This window comes from Herpailurus yagouaroundi, unplaced genomic scaffold (genome assembly GCF_014898765.1).
Source record: "Herpailurus yagouaroundi ecotype Mexico unplaced genomic scaffold, PumYag 159, whole genome shotgun sequence".
In the NCBI taxonomy this organism is placed as follows: Eukaryota; Metazoa; Chordata; class Mammalia; order Carnivora; family Felidae; genus Herpailurus; species Herpailurus yagouaroundi.
Window position 1 is genome coordinate 2,459,517 of NW_024412400.1, and position 21,201 is coordinate 2,480,717.

The 21,201-nt window shown below is 44.1% G+C and overlaps 1 protein-coding gene and 1 long non-coding RNA gene across 3 annotated transcripts in view; one reads left to right on the forward strand and one right to left on the reverse strand.

The window, feature by feature from the left end:
• CNOT10 (CCR4-NOT transcription complex subunit 10) overlaps window positions 1-8,344 on the reverse strand; it is a 68,816-nt gene extending 60,472 nt beyond the window's left edge. Inside the window, exon 1 of the mRNA XM_040479669.1 lies at window positions 8,073-8,344. Within this exon, the coding sequence (XP_040335603.1) occupies window positions 8,073-8,094 (22 nt within the window). The 5' untranslated portion in view covers window positions 8,095-8,344. The remainder of the gene's footprint in view (window positions 1-8,072) is intronic.
• Window positions 8,345-8,441: 97 nt separating this feature from the next.
• Window positions 8,442-21,201, forward strand: part of LOC121033432 (uncharacterized) — a 40,521-nt gene continuing 27,761 nt past the window's right edge. For both annotated transcript variants that reach the window (XR_005791895.1, XR_005791896.1), the window contains exon 1: window positions 8,442-8,530. This is a non-coding gene — a long non-coding RNA (uncharacterized LOC121033432). The remainder of the gene's footprint in view (window positions 8,531-21,201) is intronic.

A 21,201-nucleotide genomic window follows, 5' to 3' on the forward strand; every position in this document is an offset into this window, starting at 1 on the left:
GAGAAACACTATGTGACCAGCACTGCCTCAGACTTGAGCACTCTGTCCAGCACTACAGAAATAAAGGAAGAGAGTATCAACGATCATTAACAACATGATTTGGGGAAGACAGACAAAGCAGATCTCTACCACTGCTGAGTATCTTGGTTTTTATTTTTAATGTTTTTTAATGTTTATTATTTATTTTTTTAACGTTTATTTATTTTTGAGACAGACAGAGACAGAGCATGAACAGGGGAGGGTCAGAGAGAGAGGGAGACACAGGATCCGAAACAGGCTCCAGGCTCTGAGCTGTCAGCACAGAGCCCGATGCGGGGCTTGAACTCACGGACCGTGAGATCATGACCTGAGCCGAAGTCGGACGCTCAACCGACTGAGCTACCCAGGCGCCCCTAATGTTTATTATTTTTGAGAGAGAGAGAGAGAGACAGATCGTGAATGGGGGGAGGGGCAGAGAGAAAGAGGGAGACACAGAATCCAAAGCAGACTCCAGGCTCTCAGCTGTCGGCACAGAGCCCGAAGCAGGGCTCAAACTCACAACCTGTAAGATCATGACCTGAGCCGAAGTCTGACGCTAAACCAACTGAGCCACCCAGGCGCCCCAAGATTTATTTTTTAAGTAATCTCTGCACCCAACCTGCATGCCCCACTGAATGAGCCAGCCAGATGCCCCTGCTGAGGAGTATGTTTTTATTTTTGTATCTGAGACTAGTATTTATTTATTTGCTTTTTTTTTTAAATCTTCATTTATTTTTGAGAGAGAGACAGAGTACGAGTAGGGGAGGGGCAGAGAGAAAGAGGGAGACACGGACTCGGAAACAGGCTCCAGGTTCTGAGCTGTCAGCACAGAGCCTGATGTGGGGATTGAACTCACAAACCAGAGATCCTGACCTGAGCCGAAGTCAGACGCTCAACCACTGAGCCACCCAGGTACCCCTTTATTTGCTTGTTTTTGAGAGTAGTTTTTATATACAGAAAAGACACCGTTTTTTAAATATTAATACTTGATTTATTAATGTTACAAATTCAGAAAGTGTAGATTTTCCTCAAACTTTTATATTCAACTTAGACTTTTCTTTTTAAGATTTTATTTTTTATAATATTTTAAAGTTTATTTATTTTGAAAGAGAGCGAAAGTGTGTGCGTGAGCAGGGGAGGGGCACAGAGAGAATCCCAAGCCGACTCTGCAGGGCCAGCACAGAGCCTGACATGGGGCTCAAACTCATGAAACTGTGAGATCATGACCTGAGCTGAAATCAAGACTTGGACATTTAACTGACTAAACCACCCAGGTGCCCTTAAGATTTTATTTTTAGGGGCGCCTGGGTGGCTCAGTCAGTTTAGCTGTCCGACTTCGGCTCAGGTCATGATCTCGCGGTTTGTGGGTTCAAGCCCCGCGTCCGGCTCTGTGTTAATAGCTCAGAGCCTGGAGCCTGCTTCAGATTCTGTGTCTCCCTCTCTCTCTGCCCCTCCTCCGCTTGTGTTCTGTCTCTCTCTCAAAAATGAATAAATGTAAAAACAACATTTTTTTAAAAATTAAAGAAAAAAAAGATTTTATTTTTAAGTCATCTCTTTACCCAACGTGGGGCTCAAAGTCACGATCGGAGATCAAGAGTCTCATGCTCCTCTGAGTGAGCCAGCCAGGAGTCCCTCAACTTAGACGTTCTATTTGGAGTTCTAATTTTAAAGGGATGTGATGAATGTTTGATCGCCTTTACAACGTTAAACACTCTTCAGACATAAAATTTTAACTACCTTAAATATTTCATACATTCAATTTTAAGTACAGTTGACTTAAAAAGATAATTTTCTGAGAACTTAAATCTAAAAATTAAACTTATGAAAATAGTGACTGAGGTATTCTTTAATGTCTATGCAATAATATAGTTAAAATTAAAATGAAAGTTCACAAGTATAAATCAACTATTCACTCAACTATACATTTAAAATTGGAGAAGCACCTGGTTGGCTCAGTTGGTTAAGCATCCGACTCTTGGTTTTGGCTCAGGTCACGATCTCACGGTTTGTGAGATCAAGCCCCACATTGGGCTCTGTGCTGACAGCACAGAGTCTGCTTGGGATTCTGTTTCTCTCTGCCCCTCCCCTGCTTGCACTCTTTCTCTCTCAAAATAAAGTAATTAAAAAAAAAAATTGGAATCCTAAGACCAATATATTACTCTAAATTCCTAAACATTAACAACACTTAAAAGCATGAAATGTAGGTCACTATTACATCAACTCCTTATCCTAAAAACTAGTAAATGCAAAGGATGAATTTTCAAGTTTTTTAACATTTAACATGCCTTTATGGGAAGAATTATAGTTCATCCCCAGTTAATTAATACAGGAGAGCTGTTCTTTACAGAATATCAGCAAATAAATGTCAGCAGTAATGGAACTAGAAAAAGTACCACCTTGCAGCTCCCCCCCATGATACAACTGATCACCAATGGTGGATGTTTATATTATTCTAAATTATTATCCATTAGATTACTTCTAATTATAATTGGAAAAAGATGTTCCTATCACTACCTTACCAAATTGACCAAACTTGGCATCACTAATGGTGGACAAATTGAAACTGACATCATGTAGTGTATATAAAGTATACAAAATCACCTAAAAATATACAAATATGGTGAATCTAAATCTAACCAAGCCTGAGAAGTAACTTTCAGTTCACAGAAAATACAGAAGACAAGGACCAAGGACAAGGATACCAGGAAGAAACAATCAGACAAATCCGGAATGTGGGGTATTATACAAGACAACTGACTTCGTCTCTTCAAAAAAATCACCGTCATGCAACGAAACAAAACAAAACAAAATGAAAAGGGAGCTACTGGGAATGAAGACACTGAAGAGACCTAAAAAATATAATTTGTGAATCTTGACTGGATCTCAGTTTGAAAAGCACAGCTGGTTTTTCTAACTGATTAGTTTCAGGTGTACAACACGTTGATTCAACTCTATATTACTTGGCACTCACCACAATACATGTGGTCACTGTATTGTTGACTCTCTTCCCTGGGCTGTACTTTTCATCATTTTGACTTATTACCTTATAACTGATACTTTGTCAGGTAAGTACAGCTTACTTTGGGGAAGTTTAGTATATTTAAATGGTAATTTTGTAAAGTATGACAACAGTTATATAGGTGAAAGGCCTTATTTTAAAAAAGTGCATGGTGAAATATTTAGAGATGAAGTATCTGTAACTATTCAACATTGGGGCACCTGGGTGGCCCAGGTGGTTGAGCGTCCAACTTTTGATTTCAGCTCAGGTCACGACATGGAGCCCCGCATCCGGCTCTCGCTTTCAACACTGAGCCTGCTCAGGATTCTCTCTCTCCTCTCTGCCCCTCCCCCCAACTCACGCTCTCTCTCAACATAAATAAACTTAAAAACAAAAGAAATATTCAACATTAAGAATTTTAGCTAGATAAAAAAGAAGCAACTACGGCAAAATGTAACAATTGTTAAACTAGGTGGTGGGTATATGGATACTCATTTTTTCAATTTTTTTGGATGTTTGAAATCACTTGTAATACGAAGCTGAAAAAATACCAAATATGCAGATTCCCTACTGAACCCTGAAGAAAGCAAATGGCAGGACAGTACCACGTCATCTGCACATATATTTTATTTTTATTTTTTAATTTTAGAGAGAGAGAAAGCATGGAGCAGGGTAGAGAAGCAGAGGGAGAAAAGAGAGAATCTTAACCCATGACCCTGGGATCATGACCTGAGCCCAAATCAAGAGTCGGATGTTCAAATGACTGAGCACACAACTCAGTATTGTGAAGAACACACAAACTCAGTATTGGCTACCTGGAGACAGGAATTGGGTAGGGGCAATAGAGGACATAATAGGTTTTTACCTTATACATTTAATAATAATCAGTTTTGGGTGTCTTTAATAAAATAAAAATAGCCTTGGCTTAAAATCTTCCCATTTGTTTGTTCTTCTTATCATTTTTATGGCCATCCTGGCTTAAAATTTTAAAGCTATCTTTGAAAGCTGATTTCATATTACCCATCAGGTCAGGCTCTATCTTTCCCTTATTCATAATATTATCAGCCTTTTTCTTTTTTTTTTTTTTTAATTTTTTTTTTAACATTTATTTATTTTTGAGACAGAGAGAGACAGAGCATGAGCAGGGGAGGGTCAGAGAGAGAGAGGGAGACACAGAATGGGAAGCAGGCTCCAGGCTCTGAGCCATCAGCCCAGAGCCCGACGCGGGGCTCGAACTCACAGACCGCGAGATCGTGACCTGGCTGAAGTCGGACGCTTAACCGACTGCGCCACCCAGGCGCCCCATATTATCAACCTTTTTCTACGAAGCCTACTACAGCCATGCCCACGGTCCAGATTCCCAGATAAATTCAAATCTAGGATTTTGTGTCCTAATTCCAGCCACTTTCTCCTCTCAGATGACCATAAAAATCAAAGTCAAATAAATCACCCTAAAACACTGTTGGTACTTCCTTAGTAAAAAATGAAACCAGTTTCACACCACTTTTATATGTCATACAGGGACACGGACCTCGTGAGCCCCCCACTGGCCGATCAGTCACTGAGAGGCCATACAATCCAGAAGCACGGGTAAATTTGTCTCCCGTGGAATGAGTCTTTACCAACTAGAAACAGGAAACAGGAGGAAGCTGGACCGCTAAGTTATCCCTTTTTTCTCTCTCATATGGACTATCCTGAAGTGCAGTGTCTCCCTGCAGCCCTTTCAGAAAAACCCCACATGCAAGCGGCCTGCTCTCTCTCAGCTCAGGGAGGAACAAGAGCCAAGTATGTAACATACTGCACCTCCCTCGGCCTGGCTTTTTCTCTCACCTCTTCTACTCTGCGTTTGCACCTTCCAAACTGAGAGCACTTGAATTGGGTTCTGCTTCTCAAAAGATGTGAGCTAAAACAAACACCTGACCTCAGGTGAAGCACACAAGCAACAACCCTGTGAGTAAATAAACTAAAACGCTATTAAAAGTTAGAGGGCGCCTGGCTGGCACAGTTGGTGGAACACGAGACTCTGATCTCAGGGTTGTAAGTTCGAGGCCCACATTGGGTGCAGAGCGTACTTAGAAATGAAATCTCACGGGCGCCTGGGTGGCTCAGTCAGTTAAGCATCGGACTTCGGCTCAGGTCAGGATCTCGCGGTCCGTGGTTTCGAGACCTGCGTTGGGCTCTTGTGCTGACAGCTCAGAGCCTGGAGCCTGATTCAGATTCTCTCTCTCTCTCTCTCTCTCTCTCTCTCTGCCCCTCCCCTACGTGTTTTCTATCTCATCTCTCAAAAATAAACAAACGTTAAAAAAATTTTTTTAATAAAATGTTAAAAAAAATACATGAGTAAGTTGGAAAACTTAGGACCCCCATTTTGCAAATGAGAAACTGAGGTTCAACTAAGAACCTTGCGTAAAGAGTAAGCCTTTCTGCTTACCAACTATACCCAATCAGTCACAAAATGTTACCTCTAAGAGAGTGATTCCTTTTCTACCCAATCCATTCTAAACAGGGTCCTTGCTCTCAGTTACCCTTGGTCCTCTTACCTCCTTTTCTTCACAATATTCATCACAACTTAAACTCACAAGTATTTTTTTAGTTTACATGTTTGTCTTTCATACCATAAGCTCCATGATTACAGAGATTATGTCAGTGCCTGGCAAGGCAGGCCATGGGTAAATATTTACTGAAGAAATTACTATAGCACTAGCCGCTTTTAGCTAGTCTTTGGGCTTCCGGTCTCGTTTCACTTTAACCTCCCCCTTCCCACGCTGTGATCAGGTCACTTTCTTACATGCTTTCATGGGTCTCTTTTCTTACCCTCCGTGACAAGGGCCCTGAGCTCAGGAGCTCAGAGATGAAGCAGCATGTAAGCTAGAGCATGAGGGGCACCCGGGCGGTTCAGCCGGTTAAGCGTCTGACTCTCGATCTTGGCTCAGGTCCTGGTCTCATGGTTGGTGACTTTGAGCCCCACATCTCATTAGGCTCTGTGCCGACAGTGCGGAGCCTGCTTGGGATTCTCTCACCCCCTGCCCCCCTCCACCCTTCCCCTGCTCGGCCCTCTCTCTCTCTCTCAAAATAAATCAACTTGTAAAAAACGTTACTAATATTAAAAAAAAAAAAAGCCTTTGAATGAGGAGCGTGTTTACCAAAGAGAAAAGAAAATCGAAGGCACTACCACTCAGCAGCTCAGAAGAACAGTATGTCCAAGAGTCGTTTCTGGGGTGAAGAGGGAGGTGTGCGGATACGGAAACGTCGGCTGGAAACACATGGTGAAGCTTCACGAATGACATGTAGGAAAGAGGATGTGATGCACACGAGACGGCATAAGCTTAGAAGGTGTACAGGCATCGGAATGCTCTGCTGCAATTAGCGTCTCAGACATCAAAAGACAACAGTGAGAAGAACAGACCGGACACAAAGAGACAGGGACGGCAGTCAGAAGGCGGCCTCGCGCGTGGGAGACATTAGGAGATAGAGGCTAGAATCACAGCAGGTGAAGCGGGGACGGAGAGGAGGAGGCCAGATTCAAGGAGACCACTCTGAACACTCGGCTGGATACCAACGTAACGTCATCTAGGTGAGACGTTTCCCACAACGTGGCTACAAAGCTTCAACCAAAGACACGGCCCCGAATCACCGTGGGCCTCGTTCCTCCACTACCTGCGTTACGCCGCCACGTTACGCGTCGCACACGTTACCAGATGGGAGAGCCACCCAGCGGCGCTGTCCTTACGGACTAAACAGGACACGTCGGAGGCACGGAGCGAGTCATATCCGTTTCTTCAACCTCCAACACGGTGCCTGGGGCCCAATCTTCGTGAGTGAATGAAGGGAAAGGTACGAGAATACTTCACCGCAGGACTTGGAAACCGGACAGGCCTTAGGCCTTTTTTGAGAAGCTCATTCCAAGCAAGCGCAAGGATATGGCCAAGTAGGAACCGTAAACCCGGGACGCAGAGACGCTGCCTTCAGTTAAGGACGGAAGATGTCGGACAGCTTGGTCCGGCCCTGGACAAGCCACGCTGATTTCCCGCCTGGAACATTCTCGCTATCCAGCCTGCCCCATTCCATACGGTCACTCTGTCATTTCATGGGAGTTTCTACTCAGTTACCACCCCCACCAGAAGCCTCCTGGGACCAGCCTACCTAACATTCTACAGCACACTCTATTATCCTCAATTTGTAAACTTTTTCTCTATGGTTTTCCTTCTCAGCAGACTGCTGCAGAGATCTTTTAACAAATTTCCGATAGCAGGACTGGCTCACTTTCATTTCAAATCTAGTCCGACCATCCGTCATTGAGATCAAAACCTTCAGAATATTGAGATGGGCTTTTTACAGTGAAATCTTTAGAAAAGACAAAGTGTTGACCACTTCTAAGACCTGCGAGTGAAGTTCTTCCAATGAACCTGGATGCCACAGAGAACATTCACTTCTTACAGGAAACATACGGCAGACCCTCCCAGAGGCAGGCAGGAAAGAATTTTATACACCTTAACGGAGAAGACTCTAGGAATGGGGTACTAATCCATAAAGAAATCAGTCGAAATTAAGTGAGCTAACCTTGAGGAACTAGGGGAAAATAGTTCCTAAGCTCAAGGTATTAGCACAGAACGAAGAGAGACACTTCAGTTTTAGGACTATTTAAACAGTTTTCACAAAGCTAACTTCATAGGACATCGCTGACCAGAGGCAGGCTCACGTGGGCGAAATAGCCCAGGTGAGCCCTATCCTGAGCCAGGGGACAGAAGGCACCCGTGTGCTGTGGGGTGATCCGCCTTCCCCCCTGGAAAACCGAAAAGCCCGTGAAGTGGCTACACAAATGTAAGTCCGATATTCCGGCGAGCGGGGCAAAGGCGGTCGGTGGCGGCTTCATACTGCACTTACGTAAAAAAAAAACTACCGGCCATGGGGCCCAAAGACTCACGTTAGGGGCGGCCGAGGGAGAGGACGGGGGAGAGGAACGCACACCCAAATTAAAGTCACCCTCGGGTCCCCACCCCCTAGTCCCCACCTACTCAGCGCCAGGGTCCGCCCGCCCCGGGCGTGGGCGCCTCACCTGCAGGCTTGTCTGCAGCCATCTTCCCGCTCCAGCTTGGGTTCTTCCCCGCGGGTGGCGTGGCCTGGACTCCAGCTGCCGAGCGGGCCGCGGTCCTGGGCCTCGGAGAACGACTCTGTGCCCACCGCGGCTCCGGGCCCCTGAGTTCCGGCCTGGGGAGTGGGTAGACGGCGGGCTGAGGAAGTGACGAAGGCTAGTTCGCGTCGTCTAGCAACAGGAGACAGCGTCTCCAGCCGGCCTCCCGCCACACTCGGCTTCCGCTCCGCGACATCCCCAGACACGCCACTTCCGGGGGCCGCCGCCCGTGTGGGAACGGCGGCCAGCCCCGCCCCACGCTGGCGTCGTCCTGCGCGCTCCGCCCTCGGCGGCCAGTGCGTGTGCGTGCGCGCGCGCCCGGCCGGAAGTGCGCTCGCGTGGAGTTGTGGGCGCGTGGCGGGTTTGCAGGTTGGAATCTTGGGGTGAGTGCCTCTTGCTTATCGTGATTAAAATACCCTGGTGTCGGGGCTCTCGTCCCTCCCGCAGTTTACGTAAAATAGCACTAGTAACACCTGTCATCTGTGCCCTAAGCATTGCCCCTTGCACTTGGCCTGTAAGCTCTCGCTGATTTCTCACAATTCTGTGAGAAGGCACTGTTGCAGTTGCCGTTTGAAAAGAAAACATTTTAGAATAGTTTTAGCCTTACAGAAGATTGCAACGGCGATGCATAGAGTTCCTGCATACTCCTGACCTAGAGTCCCCTGTTGTGAGCCTTTTAAATTTTGACTAAGTTACCATGGTACGTCTGTCACATCTAAGAAACCACCTTGACTGGTACATTACTATATGAATTTCACCAGTTTTCCCCGATGTCTCTTTTCTGTTCCAGTATCCTGTCAAAAGACACGACATTACACATATTCATTATGTCTTCTTAGGCTATGCTTGGCTGATAGTTTCTCTGGTTTTTCTTGTTCTTGACAATCTTGACAGCTTTAAGGAGTACTGGTCAGGATTTTTGAAGAATGCTCTTTGATTTGGGTTTCCCAATATTTTGTTCATGGTTATGAAGCTGGCACCCAGACCTCCAACTTGTCAATTCAAAACGTTAATGGTCATATTGATGAAGTTTTGGGGCGATGGTGGGGTCTGGAGCCGATGGCCAAGAAAGTCCTTGAAGACGTCTTTGGTGCAAAAAGGTGATTTTATTAAAACATGGGGAGAGGACCCGTGGGCAGAAAGAGCTGCCCTGGGGTTGTGACGGGTGACTGATAATATATCCTCAGGTGGGGAGGAGGTTAGGGATAGGTTAAGACTCTAAGGAATTTCGGAAGCAAGGTTTCCAGGACCTTGAGAGGCTAGGTGCTGTTGGGAAAACACCATTTATTACCGTTTAGTAAAACCTCAGTCATGAGACCCAGATATACATCTGTATATCAGGGGGCCATAAGCTTTGAATATGATTGCCAGCTTATATCTTGGGGGTGTTGAGATAAAGGAAGTCTCCAAAGGAATTTTTGTAACGTTAAAGTGGACTTACAGGTTCCTGGGGGTCAGGATGATGCTAAGCCAAGATTCCCTTTTGTCTCTAGCAAAGTGTTGTCACGGAGGCAGCTGAGCTCCTAGAGGGAGGCCACTCTGCCTATTTCAAGCACTTGTCAATGGGCTGTAGGCAGTAAGGGAATTTAAAATTTCGTTTGCCTTAGTTTCCCACATTACCGTGGCCAGCACTTAAACCCCTTTCCTTTGTTCCTGGGTAGCCAGGAGTGTCCAAGAAATAGCACACATATTCCACCTGGGGGCCCGGGGGTGCTGTTAGCCTGTACTTTGCCCTCAGTTTGTCTTAAGCTCCCTCATCAATGTGTACCCAGGCACGGCCGGACCAACCAAGGAACACATAGGCTTCGGCTCCAGGGGTATGAATGCCTGCTTTATCATTCAAAGCCATTTGTGGGACAAGTAGTTAATCCGCACTACGCTACAGATAGATACAATTACCAAATGTACCTAGTGAAATCTTAAACATGAAGAATCAAGGCGTTTTTTAGATTCCAAGTCTCTTGACATGGAAAGACCTCCAGGAGACCAGATAAAGCGGCACCAGGACACCTGCTAGTATGACTTCATGGGCCTCCGATCAATGGGGTCTGCCATTTCAGGATCCCCCTGCCCCTGTTAGCTAGGACCCAGCAGAGGAGTTACTCAGATCAGAGTGTTCAAAGCTCTCAGCAGAAGGGAGGGGAAGGGACAAAAACAGGGAAGGAATGTGTTTCGTCTTGCAGAACCAGGAATTCCAGCCAAGGAGACTGCCCAGCTAGGTGTTTCACCTGATAGCCCCTTAGGTGAGCCAGTTTGAGCTGGACTGGAGCTGAGGATCTTACGCAGAAGCCCCCCTGCATTGTCTTTTTTTTTTTTTTTTTTTTTTAGGATTTTATTTTGAAGTAATTTCTACATCCCACATGGGGCTCGAGCTCACAACCCCCAGATCAAGAGTCACATGCTCTACCGATTGAGCCGGCCAGGCACCCCATTTTTTATTCATTATTATTTGTGTCCCCCTGAATTGTTTTGAAGTTACTTTTAGCTCGTTATAATACTAAGATCTCCTCCTATAGGTGGAGTTTTCTGCCATTTTTTGAGCATCCCGATATGCACTAGCCTGTTAGCATGTTAGGCATGCACAGTTGGGGCAAAGAGCCTGAGAGAATATGTGTAAGTTCTTTAATGTATATGCAAGCTCCCTGCCCTGCCCCCTGAAAGCCTGAAGAAAAACATCCTGTGCTAATCCCACGGGAAGACAGTGCTTTGAGAACTATCGGTCTCCTTCCATGTAACAAGTGATAAAAAGTTCTTTGCCTTCAGCACTTCTTTGGGTGGTATTCAAGTTGATGCACCCCAAGGGCGGCACCCCTTGAGTTCAGCTACAGCTAGACTAAAATTATGGGGTTTTAGGTGGAAAACCACAGAGGTGACGTGCTGTTCTCATGTCAAATGGAGAGAGCATCCTAGCAAAATGATGATGTTAACCTTGATCACCTGGCTCGGGGTGTCTGCCAGGCTTCTCCGCTGTAAAGTTACCCCCACACTTTACTCTTGGGAAGCGAGTCATTACGTGCAGTTCGACACTCCAGTGGGGGAGTGGAGGACAGTTTAGAACGTCCTACCTCCTGCAGTAAGGCGTGTATGTAGATAGATTACCTTCTCTAAGGGAGATCTGTCTCTTCTCCCGCATTCAGTTACTTATTCAGTCATAAACTTTATCATTATGGACTCATGAATATTTATTTTTTATTGTGTTTACGATTCAATATTATGCTATTTTGTTGCTGAAATTGTTTCAGCTTTCTTATTAAAAAAAATTTTTTTTTAACGTCTATTTTTTGAGAGATTGACAGAGTGTGAGCAGGGGAGGGGCAGAGAGAGAGGAAGACACAGAATCTGAAGCAGGCTCCAGGCTCTGAGCGGTCAGCACAGAGCCCGACGCGGGGCTCGAACCCACAACACCGAGATCAAAAGTCGCATGTTCTTCCAACTCAGCCAGCCAGGCGCCCTTCTTTATATTGTTAATTATAAAAGTCATATTTTATCATATATATAATTTGCAAGTATCTTTTCCCATCTGTGACTTGTCTTTTTCTTGATTGAGTCCTTTGAAGCAGAAAAGTTTTTAACTTTGATGAAGTCCAATTTATCTATTTTTTCTTTTGTCAACTCTGCTTTTTGTATCATATCTAATTAACCAGGTCATGAAGATTTATTCTTGCTTTCCCTAAGAATTTTATAATTTTTTAACTCTTTTTAAATTTTATTATATTTTTAATGTTTATTTTTGAGAGAGAGAGAGAGTGAGCAGCAGAGGGGCGGGGTGGGGGAAGGATAGAGGATCCGAAGCAGGCTCCATACTGACAGCAGAGAGCCGAATGCTGGGCTTGAACTCCTAAACAGTGAGATCATGACCTGAGCGAAAGTCAGACACGTCACTTAACCAAATGAGCCACCCAGGTGCCCCTCTTTTTTTTAAATATATATTTTTTAATGTTTACTTATTTTTGAGAGAGAGAGACAGACAGAGTGCAAGCAGGGGAGGGGCAGAAAGAGAGGGAGACACAGAATCCAAAGCAGGATCCAGGCTCTGAGCTGTCGGCACAGAGCCCAATGTGGGGCTCAAACCCATAAACTGTGAGATCATGACCTGAGCTGAAGTTGGATGCTTAACTGACTGAGCCCCCCAGGTGCCCCTAAATGTGTTTTTTTTTAATGTTTGTTTGTTTATGGGGTGGGGAGAGACTGAGACTGGAAGAGGGGCAGAGAGAGGGAGAGAGAGAGTCTCAAGCAGGCTCCGTGCTCTGTGCAGAGCCCAATGCACGACTTGATCCCACATCTTCGAGATCACGACCTGAGCCCAAATCAAGAGTCGGATGCTTAACTGAGCCACTGGGCTCCTCTTGGCTCTTTTTTAAAAAAAATCGTTTTAGCTCTTACATTTAGGTCTTTGATGCATTTTGAATTAATTTTTATATATTATGCCAGCTAGGGGGCCAACTTCATCCTTTTGCATGTGGATATACAAGTTGTTCTTTTAAACTGCTACATTTGGGGTGCTTGTCATATAGCAATAAATAACTGCAAACCATCTCCCGATTCTTCATCCCCCATCTCGTTCAACCAACCAACCAACCAACCAACCAACCAACCAACCAACCAACCGAGTCTGTGGATTTTACCTCCTCCATTTCATGGATCCTTCCATTCTCACTGCCACTCTCCCAGGTCACTGTCACCTCTGACTGAGACAAGAGCCACAGCAGCCTTCTCATCCAGTCTCTCCACTTCTAGAATGCCTTCATTTAGCCAGAGATAGGTTTTTAATGCTAATCTGATAGTGTCCACTTCCGTTTAAAACACTTCACTGCTCTTAGCACCAAGTCCAAACTCCTGAAAATGGGTTAAGTCCCTTCATGACCTGCCTATAATCCCTTTTCAGCTTCCACCCCATCCACACCCTCCCTCCCTTACAGCCAGTACCCATTTCCTTCCCTGAAAACACGGGCATCATCTCTCCTCAAGAAGACGTTCCTGACTACCCAAGGCTGTATTAGTAATTTTTTTTTTTAATGTTTATTCTTGAGACAGAGAGAGACAGCATGAATGAGGGAGGGGCAGAGAGAGGGAGACACAGAGTCCGAAGCAGGTTCCAGGCTCTGAGCCATTGAGCTATCAGCACAGAGCCAGATGCGGGGCTCTAACTCACAGACTATGAGATCATGACCTGAGGCAAAGTCGAATGCTTAACCAACTGAGCCACTAGGCACCCCTGTACTAGTAATTTTCAAGTCTTCTATTCCACTATGGAAACAATCTCTTGTATGAATCCCCTGTCCATCACCTCAGCTGTAATCTCCAAACACTGTCTTTAAATATCATCATTGTACTTCTGCTTAGCAAACATGCCAGTATCCACGAATGCAGCATGACTTAGACAATGAGAATTCCTCAGTGTATTCGGGGTAGTGACACTTTTGTATGGTCTTTTACAGTTTCATAAAGAGGTTTTGCATTGTTCCTTTTCGTCCTCAACATCCTCGTGATATGGATGTGGATACTCAAACCTATTTTTTGGATGAGAAAACTGAGGCTCCAAGAAGTAAACCAACTTGCTCAGCTAGTAAGTGTCAGAACGGGCACTTGAAAAGAGTTCTTGGACTCTTGATCTGGCTTTTTTTAAGGGTGCAAAGAGTTAAATGTCGTTATTCCCATAATCAAACTTCTGATGGAAACTACAAATTATTTTGCAACCGACTCATCACAGTGAATCGTAATTGCCAAGAAGTACTACAGAGATGTGAAAGCATAAACTTCTGCTGGTTTTGCACCAAAGCAGTGACATCCACAGGGATGGACATCAAGCTCCAATCCCAGCTTCACTTTTTATTCACTGGATATTCAAATCAAGCTTCTAAGGGAAAACTATTTGCTAACTGAAAATGTGCCACTGACCTTTGATCCAAATCTGGTAAATTTTGTGTGACCCTGAAATGGTTCCAAACAGTGCTAAACACTCACTTCAGGTGCAAAAATTTAACGAAGTGCCAAGAAATTGAGTAATCAAGACAAATAACGTTTTAAGGCAATATTTTTACATTGATTTATTTATTTATTTTTTATTTATTTATTTAACGTTTATTTATTTATTTATTTATTTTTTCAACGTTTATTTATTTTGGGGACAGAGAGAGACAGAGCATGAACGGGGAGGGTCAGAGAGAGAGCGAGACACAGAATCTGAAACAGGCTCCAGGCTCTGAGCGGTCAGCACAGAGCCCGACGTGGGGCTCGAACTCACGGACCGCGAGATCATGACCTGAGCCGAAGTCGGCCGCCCAACTGACTGAGCCACCCAGGCGCCCCTACATTGATTTATTTTGAGAGAGCGTGCGTGTGTGCATGCACAAGTGGCTGGCAGGGGAGACGCAGGGACAGAGGGAGAAAGAGAGAGAGAATCCCAAGTAGGCTTCATGCCCAGCGTGGACCCTGACGTAGGGCTTGATCCCACAACCCTGGGATCATGACCTGAGCTGAAATCAAGGGTCCGACACTTACAACTGAGCCACCCAGGAGCCCCTAAGGCAATATTTTTAAAAATCAGGAGTTAATATATTCATGTTGAATAATATGTCAATATTTTAAGTAAAGATGGGATCAGTATTACCCATTTTTCCTTTTGTCTCAGGTTCCAATGTGTCTCAGCACAACGTTGTTACTGATCCAGTCATACTAAAATTTTTGATATTTTCTTCCTTGTGGATTTTTTGCATTCATTTTTATTTAAAAATATTGTATTAAACTATTATTTATCTTGATTACTTACTGAGTTTTTTGGTACCCCATTAAATTTTGCACCCAAGTCCACTGCCTCCATCTGGCCCCATATCCAAAGCCTATGTCGCCACAGTGGAACAGAGTGGTATCATCCACTTCTGTGAAATAGTCTTTCCTACTCCCTTACACGCGTGCAAGCTAGGATACGTTTTGTTTTTTGTAGAGTTGGATGTACAAGTTAGTTTTATTTTTAAAGCATTTCATTTAGAGTTATACCTAGTATATGGTGTACAATGTGTGTACCACACAGGATGCCCAGTTAAATTTGAATTTCAGATAAATACTAAAAATTTTTGTCATATGTATTCCAAATTTTGCATTGTTTATCTGAAATTCAGATTCAATTGGCATCTAGGGTCTCTCCCTCCCATCCCCCAAATCTGACGACTCTAGGTATACCGGAGTTGAGAAGCATTTTAAAAATAAATACGAGGAGGACACCTGGGTGGCTCAGTCGCTTGAGCATACAGCTTTTGATTTTGGCTCAGGTCATGATCTCGGGGCCGTGGGCATCAGGCTTCGTGGGAACGCTGCTTAGGATTCTCTCCCTCTCTCTCTCTCCCTCTCTCTCTCCCCTTTTGCTCCTCTCCCCCACTCGCACATGCTCTCTCTTTCTCTAAAATAACGTAAATAAATATGAGGAAAAAGATGAGAAACAAGAAAGGTTTTTTTTTGGAGAGTGCGCACTTGTGCACTCATATGCGCATGGGGGTGGGTGCAGAGAGGGACAAGGGGCAGAGGGAGAGAGAATCTGTTTTTTTAATGTTTATTTTTGAGAAAGAGGGGGGAGAAGTGGAGGTGGGGGAGAGGTAGGGGCAGGGAGAGAGGGACAGAGTTTCTGAAGCTGGCTCTGTGCTGATCGCCCAGAGCCCCATGGGATGGAACTCAGGAATCCCGAGATCACAACCTGAGCCAAAGTCCAACGCTTAAGCCGCTGAGCCACCCAGGTGCCCCAAGAAAGTTTAACTGTAACTAATGAAGGTTACAACCAGTGGATCGGATCCTCTCTCCCTCAGATCTCATTTTTGCTCTTGGCTCTGCTCTGCTCTGCATCACGGGCTCGCTCCTACAGGCTGTTTCCCAGGCTCCCAGGTGAGCTGACTCCTGGCTAAGCCCAGCCAATGAGAGGCATCATTGGGGAATCAGAAGGCAATCCGGTGGTCTTTCTGGCAAAGGCTTCATCCCCAAACGGGCTTGGGGTTTTGCTCAGTGACCCCTTGGACTCCATGAACATCCCCCACCCCCCCTTACCCTTCCCCGCTTGCTCCAGGAGGAGGCAGTACTGGGCCCTGCTCTTGCTAAGGTCTGGGTTGCCTCACTCCCTTGCCAGGTTTCTCAGTTCCTCCATCCAATTCCTTGTATTAGATTCCCTCTGGGGTTTCCTCCCCTGTTTTAAATGCTTAGAGTGGTTTCTCTTTTCCTGCTTAGACCCTGGCCAGTATAAATCCTCTGGCAAAAGACTTGGAAACAACCTATTAAGTCAGTCGTCCCCTCTCCTCCCATGCCCTCCTGAAGGAGGTCCTTTACTCCTTTGGGAGGAGTTCTACAAAGTTTGTTGGCATTTAGATTTGTATCTTTATCGTGAATTCTAAGCCACTGATATGTAAATGTCAGCTATTGCTGATAGAAGTCTTAATAGCATACATGGAATTTTCACAATTCTATCTGGTACCTTTCTTGAAGAGAATTAATTCTGGCAACAGCCTAGTGTTTTTCATGACTCTGGCGCCATCTGCAGTGAACATTTCTAATTTAAGAGTGAAGAAAAAATATATGTATGTTCAGCATATTTTTATTATGCTCTACAATATGAATTTGAGATTATTTCAATTATAAACATGTGAAAATCGAGTAATGAGAGTTTTATCATCACCATCATAATTGTATTTCATAACACACACACAAATGAAGAATATGACAAGTTTATTTACCAGTTGGATTTAACAAAGTTAATATTTGCCACATTTGCTTTGGATATTTTTTTTGAAAAATATGCAAATCATTATTGGTGCAGATGAGTCCCATTTATATTCCCGTCCTGATTGCGTTTCCCTTACTCTCTTCCCACTGGTATAGACTACGCTGAAGATGTGTCCTTCTCGTCCGTGTATCCACGTATTCTAGTCCGTGTTTAAAACACATACACGACACTGAATTAGTCATTTAACTTTATATAAGTATTGCATATGTGATATTATTCTGAAACTTCCTTTTTTTTTTTTTTTTGCCTTTCAAAATTTTTTTTTTTTTCAACGTTTATTTATTTTTGGGACAGAGAGAGACAGAGCATGAACAGGGGAGGGTCAGAGAGAGGGAGACACAGAATATGAAACAGGCTCCAGGCTCTGAGTTGTCAGCACAGAGCCCCATGCAGGGCTTGAACTCACGGACCGCGAGATCATGACGTGAGCCGAAGTCGGCCGCTCAACTGACTGAGCCACCCAGGCGCCCTAAAATTTATTTTAGAGAGAGTGTGTGAGATGGAGAGATGGGCAGAGGTAGTGAGAGAGAGAGAATCTTAAGCAGGCTCCACGATAGCGTGGAACCCAGTGATGGGGCTCCATCCCCAACCCCGGGATCATGACCTGAGCTGAAATCAACAGTTAGACGCTCAACTGACTAAGCCACCCAAGCGTCCCTGAAACTTGCTTTTTTTTTTTTTTTAAACTCAGTATTTTTGAGATAGAAATGTATATATGTTTATAAAACATACAGTATTCATGTAAAATATGTTTATATCTAGATAAAATATATTTTTAAATATACAAAATATTTATTTATATTCAATTATATTGTGTATTTTAAACTGCTCAGTACTCTACTAGATAATTGTTAATTCAGCATAGTTTTGTAGCATGATTCCGAAGTAAAAGTCTCATAAGTGATACAGGCATTAATTACCTCATTGATGGAAATCTGCAGGTACGATGTTCCATTGCTAGATTAGTGACTCAGCAATGTCAGGATGCAATTTGGCCTCCCTGGGATCCTTTTTGTCTTCCCCTGGTGGTCCCAAGATAACTGCCACAGCTGTGCCCTGGCCTGACACTATCCAGAGCAGGAAGGGGATGGAGGGGGCAAAGAAGAATTTCCCCTTTCTAGCCTTCTTTTCTTTAACAAAATTTTTTTTGGTGTGTATTTATTTTTGAGAGAGAGAGCACGAGTGGGGAAAGGGCAGAGAGAGAGGGAGACACAGAATCCGAGGCAGACCACAGGCTCTGAGCTGTCAGCACAGAGCCCGACGTGGAGCTCGAACTCACAAAGTGCGAGATCCTAAGCTGAGTCAAAGTCAGACGCTTAACTGACTGAGCCACCCAAGCTCCCCAGCCTTCTTTTCTTTCTTTCTTTTTTTTTTTTAACCTTCAAAAGAATTTTTTATTAATTGTGAATTGGCCTGTCTGTTGAAAGCTTTTATTATTTTTTTAAATTTTATTTTGTTTAATTTACATCCAAATTAGCATACAGTGCAAGAATGATTTCAGGAGTAGATTCCTTAGTGTCCCTTACCCATTTAGCCCATCCCCCCACCCAGCACCCCTCCAGTAACCCTGTTTGTTCTCCATATTTAAGAGTCTCTTCTGTTTTGTTCCCCTCCCTGTTTTTATATTATTTTTGCTTCCTTTTCCTTAATGTTCATCTGTTTTGTATCTTAAAAATTTTTTTTTTCAACGTTTATCCATTTTTTTTTGGGACAGAGAGAGACAGAGCATGAACGGGGGAGGGGCAGAGAGAGAGGGAGACACAGAATCGGAAACAGGCTCCAGGCTCTGAGCCATCAGCCCAGAGCCTGACGCGGGGCTCGAACTCACGGACCGCGAGATCGTGACCTGGCTGAAGTCGGACGCTTAACCGACTGCGCCACCCAGGCGCCCCTGTTTTGTATCTTAAATTCCATGTATGAGTGAAGTCATATGACTTTTGTCTTTCTCTGACTAATTTCACTTAGCATAATACCCTCCAGTTCCATCCAAGTAGTTGCCAATGGCAAGATTTCATTCTTTATGGTTGCTGAGTAATACTCCATTGTATGTATATACCACATCTTCTTTATCCATTCATCCATCGATGGACATCTGGGCTCTTTCCATACTTTGGCTGTTGTTGATAGTGCTGCTATAAACATGGGGGTGCATGTGTCCCTTCGAAACAGCACACCTGGATCCTGTGGATAAATACCTAGTAGTGCAATTGCTGGGTCGCAGGGTAGTTTTATTTTTAGTTTTTTGAGGAACCTCCATACTGTTTTTCAGAGTGGCTGCACCAGCTTGCATTCCCAACAAGCCTTATTTCCTAATAGAGAGGTACCTCATTTCATCAATTGTAAAGCACACTTTTTTTTTAAGTTCTAAAAAAACAAAAATTCCGACATTTAAACTGGCAATGCTTTCTTATCCCTTAGAAGTTTTGTTTTATACTCTTAAAAATGGCCCTTTTAAACTTAGACATAAATCTTTTTTAAAAATAAAGTTTATTTATGGGGTGAGAATCCCAAGCAGGCTCTGCACTGTCAGCTCAGACCTGGATGTGGGGCTCGAACCCACAAACCTCGAGACCATGACCTGAGCCGAAACCAAGAGTCGAACGGTTTAACTGATTGAGCCACCCAGACGCCCCAAACTTTGACATAAATCTTTAAAAATTATCCTGGGTATACAAAACAGGAAAATAGAAATGAAAGAAATTGGTGTTTTCAGAAGGTCTTGGCACCAGAGTTCTATTCTAAATCACTTTTTAAATCAGCACCTTCCATGTCCTTGTTCTCCCCCAAGATGTTACCCTCTGTGCCATCAGGAACACAGCCAGTGCAGCGTCTCCTCACAGAGTGTGCCGTGTTGTCTCAAGAAGACCCATTCTGGGGACACCTGGCTGGCTCAGTCAGTGGAGCGAGGGACTCTTCATCTCGGAGTTGTAAGTTTGAGCCGCATGTTGGGTGTAGAGATTACTTAAAAATAAAATCTTAAGAAGAAGGAGGAGGAGGAGGAGAAGAGGAAGAAGAGGAAGGAGAAAGAGGAGGGGGAGGAGGTGGGGGAGGAGGTGGAGGAGGAGGAGGAGGAGGAGGAGAAGAAGAAGAAGAAGAAAAAGAAGAAGAAGAAGAAAGAGGAGGGGGAGGAGGAGGGGGAAGAAGAAGACCCACTCTAAAAGTTGTAATTCTCGTACTTTCTGGATCTTAGCAGAAGGTGTCACAAAGGATGTGTTTTCAGATCATGTTTGTACACACACACACACACACACACACACACACACACACGGAGTGACAAACACACTACAACAGCCATCCAATGACAGTGCTTGTGAGATGCTATCAATTGTGAGAAATCTGCCAATTTCAGAAATGAAAGCTTGTGTGCCTTAGAATCAATGAAGTGTGGTGGAACTTCCTAGACTCTCACCCAGTTGCCCTGAGCTCTCTTTGGCACAGGTGGTTGCCTCCCTGCCACTGCATCAATTACTGGTGGAAAGACAGGAGCTTCCAGCGCGTGCCTTGGGTCCATCACATTGCATTCACAAGACATTTCTGTGAGGGATAAAGAAAATCAGGATTTTATTAACTAGGAGGAACAGGGAGTGGCTGCTGACAGGACAACCTCTTATCACTTTACCTCTATCTGTTCTTTTACTGGCAGACATTGAACTCCTCTCCAGTTTTCATTTTACAAAGCAGAACTCACTTTTGAACCTATGTACGATAGTAAGAGCTCCTCTAGGACACATACTCCACAGTGGGTTGTAGTTGAATAATGGTGTACCCATATTTTTGGAATTTTTACTGTGAAACTTTCCAAACTTCCCCAAAGCTAGAGAGTACAACAAACCCCATGTGGCCATCCCCCAGCTTCATTTAACCACAGACTTGTTTCATCTGCCCCTTCCCCCTCGTTAGGTTTTTTTTGCTGGAATATTTTAAAGCAAATCCCAGCCGTGGTTCCATTCACCTCTAAACACTTCAGTATGCAACTCAAAAAGAAATCTCTGAGTATTTTCTTGCATGACCACAATGCCATTATCACATCTAACAAAATGCAAATGATTATTTAATATCATTCAATTACCGAGCCATACTCAAATTTCCTCAGCTGTATAAAAAATTCTTTTTGTGATTTCTGTTTAGAATCAAGATCAAACAGGATCTGTTTTATTTGGTTGTTATGACTCTTGTGTTTCCTTTAAGTCTTTTAAGTCTTATGTTTCTCTTAATCTAGAACACTCCCCTCCCCTCTTATTTTTCCTTTCATTGGCTTGTTGATGAAATTAGAGTCTAATATAAAGTCCCTCC